Genomic DNA, 14,732 nt, shown 5'->3' on the forward strand with positions numbered 1-14,732 from the left:
CATACGCAGTAGTGGTAGCCGCTGGGAAGTTGAGGCCCTAATTTGATTCCCATCAAATAGTGGTGTTAACTGATCAACCGCTGGAAAAAGTCCTCGGCAAGGTAGAAAAATCTGGTAGATTAGCAAAGTGGGCTTTCGAGCTCACTGAGTTCAGTAGCCGAGGGCAGCTATCAAGGCGCAAGCCTTAGCAGTTTTCCTAGCCGAGTGTTCTTATCAAGAGACACTTGACCAGGGAAAGAAAATCTGGACCGTTTTCACGGATGGATCCTCCACCGTGAATGGTTCGGGGGCAAGGGTCGTCATAGCCTCTCCCGAAGACAAATCCTTTGAATATGCACTAAAATTGTCGTTCAAGGCTTCAAACAACAATGTTGAGTATGAAGCAACATTTGCCGGTTTAGAGCTGTGCATAGCGTTGGAGGCCGAGCATGTCCGTTTAAAGACGGACTCTCGGCTTGTCGCAAATCATATTTAAGGTGAATGCGAGGCCAAAGAGCCCTCAATGATTGTTTACCTCGCAAAGATCAAAACTGTCATTGCGAAGCTAAGAACTTTTGAAGTCGAGCTGATCCCAAGGGGCACAAGCCGACGCAATCTCCAAACTTACAAGTTCAACTCTAACCGAGCTGAACCGGTCTGTATATGTGGAAGTGCGCTGAGAAAAAAGTGTGGACCAAGAGCCTGAGGTTTTCTATGTCGCACACGAGCCGAGCTGGATGGACCTTATCCTAGCTTACAAACTTCGGGGAGAATTTCCGGAGGACAGAAACTTAGCCTCTAAGATAAAAAGAATCAGCTCAAGATTCATCATCTTTAGAGGAGAGCTTCTGAAATAGTCCTCTTCAGCCCCACTATTGAAATGCATGGGTCCAACAGATGTTGATTATATCCTTTGGGAAATTCATCTTGGTATCTGCAGAAACCACATAGGGGGAAGAGCCTTAGCCCATAAAGCGCTAAGGGCTGGATATTTTTGGCCAACCATGATCGTAGATGCCAAGGAGCTGGTTAGAAAATGCGAGAAATGTCAAAAGTTCGCACCAGTCATCCATCGGCCATCGCGAGATCTTCAGCCAACCTGAATCCTCTCCCATTCACTCAATGGGGATTGGATATTTTGGGACCATTTCCTGATGCTCCATATCAAAAAAGATGGCTAATAGTCGGAATAAACTATTTCAGCTAATGGATCGAGGCCGAAGCAGCTTCGAACATTACAGAACAAACAGTCAGGAAATTCATCTGGCAAAACATCATCACTCGCTTCGGGATTCCGAAAGTTTTTATCTTTGATCATGGAAGGCAATTTGATAATCTGCCGCTGAAGCGTGTGGTACACGGATCAGTTCGGCATTAAACTGGCATATTCTGCGGTGTGTCATCCGCAAAGTGACGGCCAAGCCGAAGCTGCAAATAAACAAATCCTTAACGCTCTCAAGAAGAGGATTGAAGATCAAAAGTCCAAGTGAATAGAGGAGCTTCCAGGAACCCTCTAGTCACTTCGGACAATAGAAAAAGAGGCAACGGGGCATTCACCTTTTTAGCTGGTGTATAGATCCGAAGCCGTCCTTCCAGTGGAGATTGGCTCAGAAAGTCTACGAGTGAATCTCTTCTCAGCCGAAGAAAATGAACAACTCTTGAAAGAATCCCTTGACTTCTTAGACGAGATCATAGATTTAGCTCGAGATAAAATGGATGCATACAAGCAGAGAATCAACAAATTTTACAACCGAAGAGTTCGTGCAAGACTTCTCAAGATTGGGGATCTTATTCTTCGGAATGCTGCTACTGTGCAAAAAGGCCGCATTCATGGGAAACTCTCGGCCACTTGGGAGGGACCCTATGAAATATATGATGAGCTTCATCCAGGCACATACCGACTTCGGCAGTTGGATGAGACTGAGTTGAAAAATCACTAGAACGCTGATGTACTTAAGAAATACCATGTGTAAAGCCCTTCGGGGAAGAATAATATATGTAAGTACATCTCCATCATTAATGAAAGGCCTTTGAGCCACCATTTATTCAAATTCGGTAAAGTTTCTATTTTTTCTGTCTTCCATGATTTTTGCAAATTCAAGGTTTTCGTTTAGTGCTGTCCGAAGTATTGCCTAATGAGGCATTATACTTCGGCAAGCCGTAAAACCTGCCAAGACGAGGATAAATGATAAAATCCCGTAGTATTTCCTAATGAGGCCTTGTACTTCGGACGAATCAGTTCCTATGGGCAAAGAGGCCATAGGCGCATCTGAAACATTGCCTAAAAAACACTGTCCAAATTCCTCTTTCAAATTATAATCATTTGTTTCCCTCCATTTTGCAAGTCAAAACCCAACTCGTCATTTTTCCGAATCGGGTCTGGGGGGCAAGTTGTTTGGGTCCAATTCAGTTAATCTAATTGGGCCGGCCCAAATGATTTAATTACAAAAGCCCAAAGCAAGGTTCAACTCTCCCAAGCATGCTAAAGTCAATCAAGCCCAGTCAGCATGGCAAGCCCATCCGACTTCAAGGGCCTAGTCCTCCTCATTGAGTAAAGGTATAAAACCAGTAGTTAGATAGACTAAACTTACATCTAATTTCATGGTAAAATTATTACGCTAGTACATAAATTACCAAAAGTTTTTACTAAGTACCAGTTCGGTATCATCATAATTTTCAGATAACAAATAAGCCCTACGTTACTTATGCATGGCGTAACATAATAAAACATGGCAAGAGACGTACTTTATATATAACTTATAAACTTCTTTTGTCCTTTTTTGTTGTTCCTTTTTAGGTCGAATGTCCCTAAAGGTTGTTAATGTTTTGAATCTTGTTAGTTTTTATTGTTTGGTAAAGAGTTTTTCTCATATAATCCAACTATGTTTGACTGTGCTTAACATAAAAATTTTTATTTTTAACTCATTATATACAAGTCTTGATATTGTATATATCATTTCCCTAGCACATATCATATATGACATGAAGTTTGAAAAATGTTATGGAATAATCATATAGTGAAATGTAATTTTTATGATTAATTATGTTGCTTTTAATTTGTTTAGTTTAAATTTAATTGTCACAAAACTCACCTTAATTACTAGATAACAAAAACGATAATGAGGGAAATTTGAACTTTTTTTTAAAAGATGGATGAATTTTTTTAACATACAATGAAACAACAGTAATTCATTGCCGCATAATAAATCTGTAAAAGGGTCGGATGATATCATTATTACTTGAAGATGATTTATGTGCTACAAAAGCAACAATAACAAGCTTCAAATTCAATTACTGAAGATTGGGAGAAATATCAAGGGCTTTCGTAATCAATATATTTGGCACCATTCATCTACTTGGGGCCTTGGGCTATTTCATTCACACATTACTACGTTAGTCACTACTTAACATTATTAGCATGTGAATACCATTACTGAAATTTTGATGTGTAAAAGGTAGGTATGTCTCCTTTTCATGCATATGATGACATGAATGGAGTATATTTAATTAGGTTTGCTCTCTTTAGAATTCATATCCTCTCTCATTCCAATTGGAAACAGAATCAATTGAATGAGGTTTAATACGAGTCAACTTAATTAAGCCGTATCAGATAATAAATAACTCAATCTGTTTGCCGTGTTTGGACCCATTAATATGATATAATCACTTAAGGTCAATAGCTAAATAAAATATAATGAGAGTAGATCGCTCTTAGTCATAAAAATTTTGAGACTAGGTCAATTTCGGTTCGATCAAAATTGAGCAATTTGTTTCAAATTCAATGTTTATGGGTCGGATCATCTTTGGGCTGGGATAGGTTTTTTTTTTAAAGAAGGCAGCTATTGGGCTAGGTCTACTTTTATCTGGGCTGACTTTTCAGGGCTTTAATTTAGGCCTTGCTACGTCGGGCTTCAGAGTTTAATTCTAATCTACCATCTTATCCACTATGCTTTGTTTGATGATATTAATTGTGTAAGATGGCCCAAAATTATTTTCACAAACCAAAACTCCCTGTCCCTAATATTTTGCCCATTGCCAATTTTTGGTCAAAGTTTAACAACATTGAATATAAATTCCCGTTAATGCATAAGAGATAAAATTGTCATGTGGAATTTTGTTGAATCCATCTCATTGTATATTTTAGTAATATCAAATTTTTTACTCGTATAAATTTGAGATATCAACGTTTTTAAACACATATTGGAGATTGTGAAAAGTCAAACAGGGTGAAAATTAGGGACGGGTGAAGTAATAAAAAGAGGTTTCTGCCAAATAGCTAGATAATAAATTGATGGCCCCTGTACTAGAGAAGTTTATACTTTGTTCATTTTTTCTTTAGGCTCCATTTGTTTTTATTGAAAGCATTTTTCAAACAAAGTACATGATTTTGATTTTCCTTTTTTATGTTGTTTGTATATATAGGATGGAAAACAATGAATTTTTCAAGCTGGAAAATAAGTTTAGGTTATAGTTTTCTATTAAGTTCTCAATTTCCAAAATTAACATGATTATCATTTATATATATAAGTTGAATGACTTTTTAAAATTCATTATACAACCTATATTCATTACGCTATTAAGAAATCATAAAAAAATCTAAACTTTTGTACTTACTATGCCTAAGAACTAACGGCTTGTTTGTAAGTTTGTTATCACATATTTAAGTGAGATGAGGGAGATGATGTTAGTGAATAATAATAATGCCTCATAGATACTTATAAATCTGTAAAAATATGTAAAGGCTTATCGATACTATCTATTTTATGACCTATATTGTACTTTTATCAAAATAAATTAATCATCCACTTATCCCACTTGTATAATTTAATACTAAAATATTAAAGCAAATAACTCTTCTAAAACTCCGCATAAATACAAGTGAGTTATTTTTTAAAAAAATAGAGGGAGAATATGGTTTTTTTTTTTTTTAAATTTATATACGTAAGTGAGTAAGTAGTAATTATGCAAGTAATTAAACCTAATGTAATGAAAATGAGACCCACCACCACCGACCATTTAGAGAAATAGGCCCAACTAGTTCATGAAAAAGAAAAAACACCCGTAATGGAGGCTGTACTCGAAGTTGCTTTCATTCAGCCGTCCCACATGAAATTTTGAGCTATTTGCGTTTTGGCGACGCTCTTACCCACGTCATACTTCACATAATCCATTACTGTAATATGCCTTGATTTGGCTTCTCCATTCATATGTTTCCAAAGATACTTATAAATTTGAAAAAATATGTAAAGGCTTATCGATACCAATTAGAACATTCAATTACCTAGAGTCTAGAGAAATTTAGTCATATAAGTATATAACTTCCTTTATAGAATAAATATTTAAACAGTATGATTTTATGTTTTAAATTTTTTAAAGATGTTTTAAGCTTATATTTGTGAAAATCAAACAAGCGATTAACGCATCCAACTTCTTTTTCCATAAAGATTGATTATGTGAGGTGGTGAAACTTTCACCTTTCATGAGTTCCGCACCATTGGCCAATTGTTTGATTTTTATAGGGAAATTTAATGAAGGGGTATTGGATAAAGATGGCAATGGATCGGATTTGGATCAGGTGGAGCTTCACCCGCATCCATCCATTATTCCAATTGCTCCATCCACATCCATCCGTCCATCATCTGCGGATGAAACGGGTGGAGCGGATGAGTAACAGATGAGTAATTAAAGTGAAAAAAATCGACATAAACTATAACTTTCGGTTATTTATACAATAAATTTCTATTTTAATAATAAAAAAGAAAATAATAACAACGTATTCTTTGAAAAAATTAACTTGCAACACAAACATAAGTAATTTTCTTGCACATTTTATTTTTTATTACTAAAAATTTATAAATACAAATTTTTATATATGTTAAACGGATGGGTGGATGGTTAACGAGTGAAGTAAGTATCATCCATATTCGATCCGATCCATCACCAACTTCTCATCCATTTAAATCGGGTTTTCATCCATTTATTTAAAGCGGGTGGAGCTGATATCTATTTAGTATTGCCATCCTTAGTAGTGGATGAGTTTCACTCTCCCCGTATATGTAGTACGGAGTATTAATCAATTTTGGTAATGTGTAGCTTAGTAGAATTTTCATTTTGATTGAAAATTATAAGATAAGGAAAAAGATATATGCAGCCCAAAGTGAAAAAGCTAAAAGTGAAAATAAATAGACAATAAATAAACATTTATTACACCGATTTACTCGTAAATTGTCGATAAATTCCCAACTTAATACGAGTACTAAAAAAAGAAGTATATTAAATGCTTATATGCAGCCCTTATAGTTCTTAGGGCTGCATATAGCATTACCCATCTATAAAATATTTTTTATACTATACTACATACTTCCTCTGTTTCTTTATAGTTGCAACACACATTTTATCACAATATTTAAGAAAAATTGAACCTTACATGATATAATATACTTAAAATGGGGTTAAGAGGTTCTTAGGAGTATAATCAAGTGAGCCATGAACTTTAAATAAAGGTAATAATACAATTTTCATTATAAAAATCTTCCTTTTATAGTGTTTCTACAGCTATTGTGACATTTTCATTTTAGGGAAATGTTGCAAGTGTAAAGAAACGAAGAAAATATATATTATCGAATGATTAGAAGTTTCTTAAATTCTCTAATCAATAGGACAACAGACCAATCTAACTTACAAGATATCCGAGTATATACCAATGATCCATTTACCCAAATTCATGAATGATCACCTCGACTCTAAAATAGAGTCATGCATTCAACTTTTAACTAGATCTTGGGTTTGTAAAATTACGGACTTTTTTCCAAAGTAAGCCTAATTACAAAACTATTTTGTAAAGTAGATTCGTGGCCAAATTATTTACCAAACTAAATACCCCTGATTTTTTTTTAAAAAAAAAAAAAAAAAAAAAAAAAACACAAAGTGTAAAACGCTGAAGCAGCGTTTTACTTCTTTGACTTATTTTTTAAATTTCGTAATTTTTGATTTAAAAAAAATGCCTTTTAGTGAAACGCTGACTCAGTTAGCGTTTCTTGGGTATTATGTTCCAGGCAGAATTCGCAGGCTGCTTCATTCTCACTTCACTCAAATTCTCACTCTCACTCTCTCTCACTAACGGTAGAAGACCCGTACACTTTCACACTCAACCACCGCACTCGACGCTGCCGCTGTCGCCGTTGCTGCTGCCGCCGGTCGCTGTTGCTGCTATTCCTCTATCTCTCTCTCTCTCTCTCTCACTCACTCACTCAATTTTGTGGTAAACCCTAAATTCATATTAGTGTAATGTTGATAATTGCTCTTAATTGTGATTAATTGTTGTAAATTGTATCAAATTATTGCTAATTATTAATGAAAATGTGGTAAATTGTTGATAATTATTGATGGTAATGTGGTACATTGTTGATGAAATTGTTGATGGTAATGTGGTACATTTATGTGAAATTTAAGGGCATTATATTTATAATATTAGTGTGGTTTAAAATGTGATAATTTATCTATAGATTATTGGTGAGAAGACTCTTATTTCATTATTGATAATTTATCCATAGATTATTTGGTGAGAAGACTCTTATCAGCAAAATGAACAAATAATATGGCTCTTGTCAACAAATGAACAATTAATATGGCTCTTGTCAACTTTTTTTTACCTCGCTCTAGAATTCAATTATCCTAAAATGTGTTTTGGTTAATATGTAGAATATGGCTGCACAAAATGTAGTTTTTTTTATGTCAGTGGGGAGGTGAAATTCTGTCTGTTTGACCAAATGTTGTGTATAATGGAGGAAATATGGAACCACTAACACTTGAACCAGACATGACTTTCAATGATTTGGTGAACGAGGTTCATAGTAGTATTGGTTCAAACCCAATGAACGTTCAACTGAACATTAAAATGAGGTTTGAGACTGTTAATGGGGTCCAAGTGTTACCTGTTTTTACGGAGACATTTGAAAGCTTTGAGGAGCGTCGTTGCAATGAAAGGTGTTCCCACTGAGATATATGTAGAAATGGTGCCTATATGTACCCAACAAAGTACTCGGCCAGAACAACAAGCAACATATATTTCCGGTTACAACACAGAGTCCTTGTAAATGCCCTCACACGACATTCCAACAAATGAATATGGGATGGGATCATGAATATGGGATGGGATCTTTCAGTAGAATGTTGCACGACGATCAATTTCACATGCCGTTTAGTTCTCATATAGCTTCACCTATGCAAGATGATGTACAAGCATCACCGTCTCAACCTATGCTAAATCATCTTGAAAATCTAGAAAATATTGTGAGTAATGAATTGTCTGTGTATGATGTGTATGCTGAAACAAATGATGAGGCCGAGAGCGGAGAGGAGGAAGATGGTCTTGACAACATGGATGTTGAACCTGCACGCATGGAAGTTGGTGAGGCCGTGGTTAGAACTCCCATACCTTGGTTCAGTCAGGTAAACGAGAACTACGAAGTTGATCAGTATCGGGCCGAATCGGGTAGCCATACATCGTTTGATCCTGGGGGAGAATTTGAGAAGGACATGTTTTTTGAAAGTAAGAAAATGCTTCAAGAAATGGTGAAGATGTATTCTCTACAGAGAAATCAATTTTACACCACAGTGACCTCGAATGAGAATGTCCTTCATCCGCGGTGCAAGAAGAAATGTGGTTGGTCGTTACGGGGTACTAAAACAAGTGAGCACGCGCGTGGCTTCACCCTAGTCACATATAAAGGCCCACACCGGGAGAACTGTGTCACTGAAGTACTATCTACTAATCACCCACACTTGGATTCGTCCATAGTATCTGAGTATGTGAAGTCCTTTGTGCAGAAAGATCCGTCCTTGAAAGTTGAATTCATACAGGATTCCATCTCCAAGCAATTTCATTTCGATGTTCTGTATCGAAGAGCATGGTATGCCAAGGAGAAAGCTATAGCTAAAATATTTGGGGATTGGGAGAGTTCTTATGGCAGACTTCCGCACTTCATACAAGCACTCCAACAGTCAAATCCGGGAACTGTTGTTGTATGGAAACACAAAGCTCTGGTGGATGGTGTTTACTATAGCAACATGGAAGTGTTTGACCGGGTGTTTTGGGCCTTCGGTCCTTGTATCGATGGTTTTAAACATTGTATGCCTGTTATCTGTATCGATGGGATGCACTTGTACGGGAAGTATAAAGGAACATTTTTGGTTGCTACAAGTGTGGATGCAAGCTTCCAAGTATTTCCGCTAGCATTTGCGTTGGTTGAAGGGGAAAACACTTCCAGATGGTCTTGGTTTCCGGGCTGCATTCGGGTTCATGTCACGCAACGAGATGGCCTCTATGTTATATCTGATCGACATGCTGGGATCATTGCAACAATTAATGATCCTAACGTTGGTTTCAACAAGCCGCGAGTCTATCACAGGTTTTGTGTTCGCCACATGGCTTCTAACTTGAAAAATCACGTGTGAAGCAATGACATGAGAGATATGTTCAAGGTTGTTGCATACCAAAGGCAAGAAAGAAAACTGCAAGCTGATCTGTGTTCGATCGGTCACGCATGTACCAAGGCCATAGAGTATATTGTCCAGGTGTCGTTTCCTATGTGGTCTTTGTTTCACGACGCTGGTCGTAGATATGAGATATGTACTACAAACTTCTCTGAAACATTTAACAATGTGTTGAAGGGAGCTCGGTTTCTACCGATCATGTCCCTTGTCGAGTTAACTTTCCACATAGTTAACAGGTACTTCACTTTAAGAAGGGAATCTTTTGAGGCTAGGTCTGAACAAGGACTTGCATACCCCCCCAAGGTCACTGTCATTCTGGAGAAGAACACCGCAAAAGCAAGATATCACAAAGTGGATGCGTATAATCGTCGACTGCATATATATCAAGTTACAACCGAAAGGGGAAAGCGACTTGGTAGAAAAGGAGGTCATAAACATAATATTAACTTTCAGTTGAGGATGTGTACATGCAACAAACCACGGATATTCCACCTCCCATGCATGTTCTTATGTTCTAGCAGTTTGTGCGAAGTATTCACTATCAGAGCGGCCATGGGTGGACCGTGTGCTGCATTCGGAGGCCTATACGAACACCTATGCACCACAGTTCTGGTCTATCCCCTGTGAGATGACCAGGGCAGAGTTCACCGGCCCTAAACTCATTCCGGACTGCAGCATGGTACGAGGACAAGGTCGGCCAAAGTCAAAAAGCATACGCAATGAAATGGCTGAGACTAACCGCCCCCCGAGCAAATGCAGCCGCTGTCACTAGTAGGGTCACAACCAGAGAACGTGTCCTTCTAAACCGACCGGGACCTAACTTTGTATTTGTAGAATGCTGTAGTAGAATACTAGCTTGCTTTTGTTTCTAAATTTGTAACGTTTATAACATTTGTAATTTTTACTTGGAACATTTCTATTTTGAAGTTTGACATTTGAAATTTACCGTTTGTCGTTGCCATTAATTTGGGATTTTGCTCATGTTTAATTTCTAATCCAGTAATTGTGTTGAAAATTAGTATGTAACGTTGTTAATGAACAGATATCATGGACGGACAAGATAGGACACCCGAACCTGTTGACCCTTCTATCCTGACACTACAGGACAAACATCGGAGCGTTGACATATGGGATCAGTCGGTAATATTTCATCCGTCAGTTCATGTACTTGTATGCATGTTAAATTGATATAGTATCTAAAGTTATTTACGGTCGTACGGTTATTTATCAGGTTGATACAGTGAGGATGCTGGTTTGCAGGCACTACACTACCAAACACATGGGTGACTGGGTTGTCGATCCACGCATTATTCCGTACGTTGAGTTGGCTGGCTTGGGCGGTATTCATCGAATGGCGTTCAGAGAGATCGATCGAGCGCTTGTCACTGCGCTCGCGGAGAGATGGAGACAGGAGACGCACTCCTTCCATCCACTACTAGAAAACAGGCCATTTCCGACGGAAAAATTCCGTCGGAAACACCCTGAAATCACTACTAGAAAACAGGCCATTTCCGACGGCGAAATTCCGTCGGAAACACCCTGAAATCCGTCGAAAAAGGCCGTTTCCGACGGAAATTCCGTCGGAACTGGTTGTCGGAAACACTTTTGTAGGAAAAAACGGCCTTTACCGTCGAAAACGGCCTTTTCCAACGGAATTTTGACGGAATTTTTTCCTCGAAAGAGAATTTTCAGGTACCGGAAAGTCCGTCAGAAATTTCCGATGGAAATTAAATCCGTCGGAATATTCCGACAGAAATTCCGTCGGAAAATTTATTAAAAAAAAAAAAAAAAACCCCACCCACCACCCCCACCACCAGCCCACCCACTGCCACCATAATCCAAATCCCCACCCACCAGCCACCCCCTACCCCCTGACTTACCCCCTGCCCACCACCACCAGCCCACCCCACCCATGCCCCATACTCCCCTGACTTACCCCCACACCACCAGAAGCCCACCCCACCCCCTACCCCCTGACTTACCCCCACACCACCAGAAGCCCACCCCACCCCGGCCCTGCCCCCTACCCTCTAACTTACCCAGACACCCTACCACACCAGCCCACCCCCACCACAACCAAGACCACCGCCACCCAGACCACCGCCACGCAAAAAAAAAAACCGAAAATTCATAAAAAAAAAACAAAATTGAATATCCAAAAACAAAATCAGCAAAAATCATACAAAATTGAATATACAAAAATTAAATTGAGCAAAACCAAACTCAGAAATTAGAAATAAAAGCCAAAAAAAAAACCGAATCACAAATAAACCCACAAATTCAAAATTAACTCACAATACTAAATAAAAATAAACATACTTTTTGAAATTTCATCTTTGTTGGGTTTAAATGGTCAAACTCGACCACGAAAATTCCAGATCTGGAATTTTCAAGGTCGAGTTTGAACAAAAAAACCATAAACTTTGAATGAGAGGAGATAAATTTCACGGTGGTGGTGTGTGGTGAGCAACGTGTTGGTGGTGGTGGGCGGTGAGGACCGTGCTCGTGGGCGGAGGTGACGAGGAGAGGAGAGAGAAGGAAGGAGAAGGGAAAGAGGAGAGGAGGGAGAAGGGAAAGAGGAGAGGAGAAGGGTGAGGAGATGAGAGGAGGGAGAACGGCGAGGAGGGTGAGGAGATGAGAGGAGGGAGAAGGGAAAGAGGAGAGGAGGAAGAAGGAGAAAAGTGGCGGAATGGAGGAGTGAGAAAATTAGATCCGGTTTTAAATGTAAGGTTTTATTTAATTTTTTTTTTAAAAAAAAAACCTGAATTCCGACGGAATAATCCGTCGGAAAGTTCCGACGGATTTAATTTCGGTGGGAAGTTTGACATTCCGATGGAAAAATTCGTAGGAAGTTTCCGACGGATTTGTTTCCCTAGGAAATTTAACGTTCCGACGAAATAATCCGTCGGAAATCATTTATTTTTCCTACGGAATTCATGTCCGTCGGAAACAGTCCGTCGGAAATAGACCTATTTCTAGTAGTGAATCCGTCGGAAACCCCGTTTCTGACGGAAATTCCGTCGGAACAAGTTGTCGTAAACCCATTTGTAGGAAAATCGGCCTTTTCCGTTGGAAAGGAGTTTTCCGACGGAATTTTCTCGTCGGAAGAGGAGTTCCGGCCACCGGAAAAGTCCGTCGGAAATTTCCGACGGGGTACAAATCCGTCGGAAACAGCATTAAAAAAAAAACAACACCACCACCTTCAGCCACCACGCCCACACCCACACCCACCACCACGCCTAACCACCTCCAACCCATCCATGCACACCCACACCACGCCTAACCCCACACCACCCAACCACCTCCACCTAAACCACATTCGGACAGCCACCACCTTCACCTAGACCACCGCCACCCAGAATAAAAAAAAAAGAAAATTCATAAAAAAAAAAAAAAAAAAACGGAAACAAATCCAATAAGCAAAATCAGCAAAACAAAATAAAAAAAAAAACAAAATTGAATATACAAAAACAAAATCAGCAAACAAATAATACAGAATTGAATATACAAAATCAAAAAAAAAAAACAAAATAACAGAACTAAAACTCAAACAGAAAAATTGAATATACAAAAATCAAATTCAGCAAAACCAAACTCAGAAATTCAAAACAAAAGCCAGGAAAAAAAACCAAATCACAAATAAACCCATGAATTAAAAATTAACTCACAATACTAAATAAAAATAAACATACCTTTTGAAATTTCATCTTTGTTAGGTTTAAATGGTCAAACTCGACCATGAAAATTCCAGATCTGGAATTTTCAAGGTCGAGTTTGAACAAAAAAACCATAAACTTTGAATGAGAGTGGTACGGTGGTGGTGTACGGTGAGCACGGTGCTGGTGGAGGTGACGTACGGTGAGAAGAGGAGGGCAAGGAGAGGAGAGAGAATGAGAGAGGAGAAGAGAAACGTTAGAAGAGGAGGGGTGGAGGTGACGTATGGTGAGCAGAGGGGGGCGAGGAGAGGAGAGAGAAAGAGAGAGGAGAAGAGAAGAGAAACGTGAGAAGAGGAGGGCGAGAAGAGGAGGGCGAGAAGAGGAGGGAGAACGGCGAGGAGATGAGAGGAGGGAGAAGGGCGAGGAGATGAGAGGAGGGAGAAGTAGAAACCAGAAGAGAAGGGAAAGAGGAGAGGAGGGAGAAGGAGAAAAGAGGCGAAATAGAGGAGTGAGAAAATAGGAATGAGATCCGGCTTTTAAATGTAGGGTTTTGTTTTTTTTTTTGGTTTTTTTTTTTTAACCTGAATTCCGACGGAAAATAAATTTTCCCACGGAATTTTTCGATGGATTTTATTTTCGTAGGAAGTTTGATATTCCGATGGAAAAATCCGTCGGAGGATTCCGACGGAATTTTTTTCCGTTGGAAATTTAACGTTCCGACGGAATAATCCGTCGGAAATCCTTTATTTTCCTACGGATAAATATTCCGTCGGAAATTTCCTACGGAATAAAACATCCGTCGGAATTTCTAATTTTTCCAACGGAAATTCATGTCCGTCGGAAATAGACCTATTTCTAGTAGTGCATCTACCTATTGGGGAGGCGACCGTTACATTGCGGGACGTAGCGATACTCACGCGCCTTCCTATACACGGCCGTGCTATGACAGGACTCGCGTTAGTCGATCCCCTTAGTTTGGTAGCTCGGGTTCTTGGGGTTCAGCCAGGTCTCGACGAGATCAAGGGCTCCAGGTTGAGGACCCGTTGGATACGCAAAACTTTTCGTGCGCTGCCTGCGGACGCTGATGATGCCACGGTTCAGAGACACGCTCGAGCATACCTGTTCCTGCTCATCTCGGGCGTGTTGTTCGGCAACAAGAGCGGGAGCCATCTGCAGCTTATTTACCTACAACTGTTAGACCACGACTAGGATCATATCCGAGGCTACAGCTGGGGTAGTGCCTCTTTGGCGACGTTGTATCGCTAGCTGTGTAGAGCATCCCAGCGTGGTTCTGGCGAGATCGGAGGTCCTTTGATTGTGCTTCAGGTAACCCACCTAAATATCAACAATCTAGTTTGGCAATTTCTTACCTAGTTTATACTTAACCTAGTTTTGTATTTTTGTATTACAGTTATGGGCTTGGGAGCACATCCATATAGGCAGACCAAGTAGGCCTGCTGTACATCATTAGGGGAAGCAGGACCGAGACGAGCAGTACCAGGCGTACGTTGCTCCACCGCTTCCTACACCTGACGAGGCGTACGGTTGCAGGTTTGTTTCAGTTGTCATTATTTTAGAACTATGGCGGATTTATTTTGCTAG

At 39.3% G+C, this 14,732-nt stretch overlaps 1 protein-coding gene across 1 annotated transcript; it reads left to right on the forward strand.

Annotated features, from left to right (window-relative positions):
* The first annotated feature begins 8,106 nt into the window (after nt 1–8,106).
* On the forward strand, nt 8,107–9,435 carry LOC110686279. The gene has a single exon (XM_021862893.1). It carries the CDS (start codon nt 8,107–8,109, stop codon nt 9,433–9,435), a length of 1,329 nt encoding a protein of 442 aa, XP_021718585.1.
* The last annotated feature ends 5,297 nt before the right edge of the window (nt 9,436–14,732 follow it).

The sequence above is a fragment of the Chenopodium quinoa genome, unplaced genomic scaffold (assembly GCF_001683475.1).
Source record: "Chenopodium quinoa cultivar QQ74 unplaced genomic scaffold, ASM168347v1, whole genome shotgun sequence".
In the NCBI taxonomy this organism is placed as follows: domain Eukaryota; kingdom Viridiplantae; phylum Streptophyta; class Magnoliopsida; order Caryophyllales; family Amaranthaceae; genus Chenopodium; species Chenopodium quinoa.

Bases quoted from the DNA above. Each gene is read 5' to 3' on its own strand.
- LOC110686279 (XM_021862893.1), top strand. From the start codon at position 8,107: ATGGGATGGGATCATGAATATGGGATGGGATCTTTCAGTAGAATGTTG.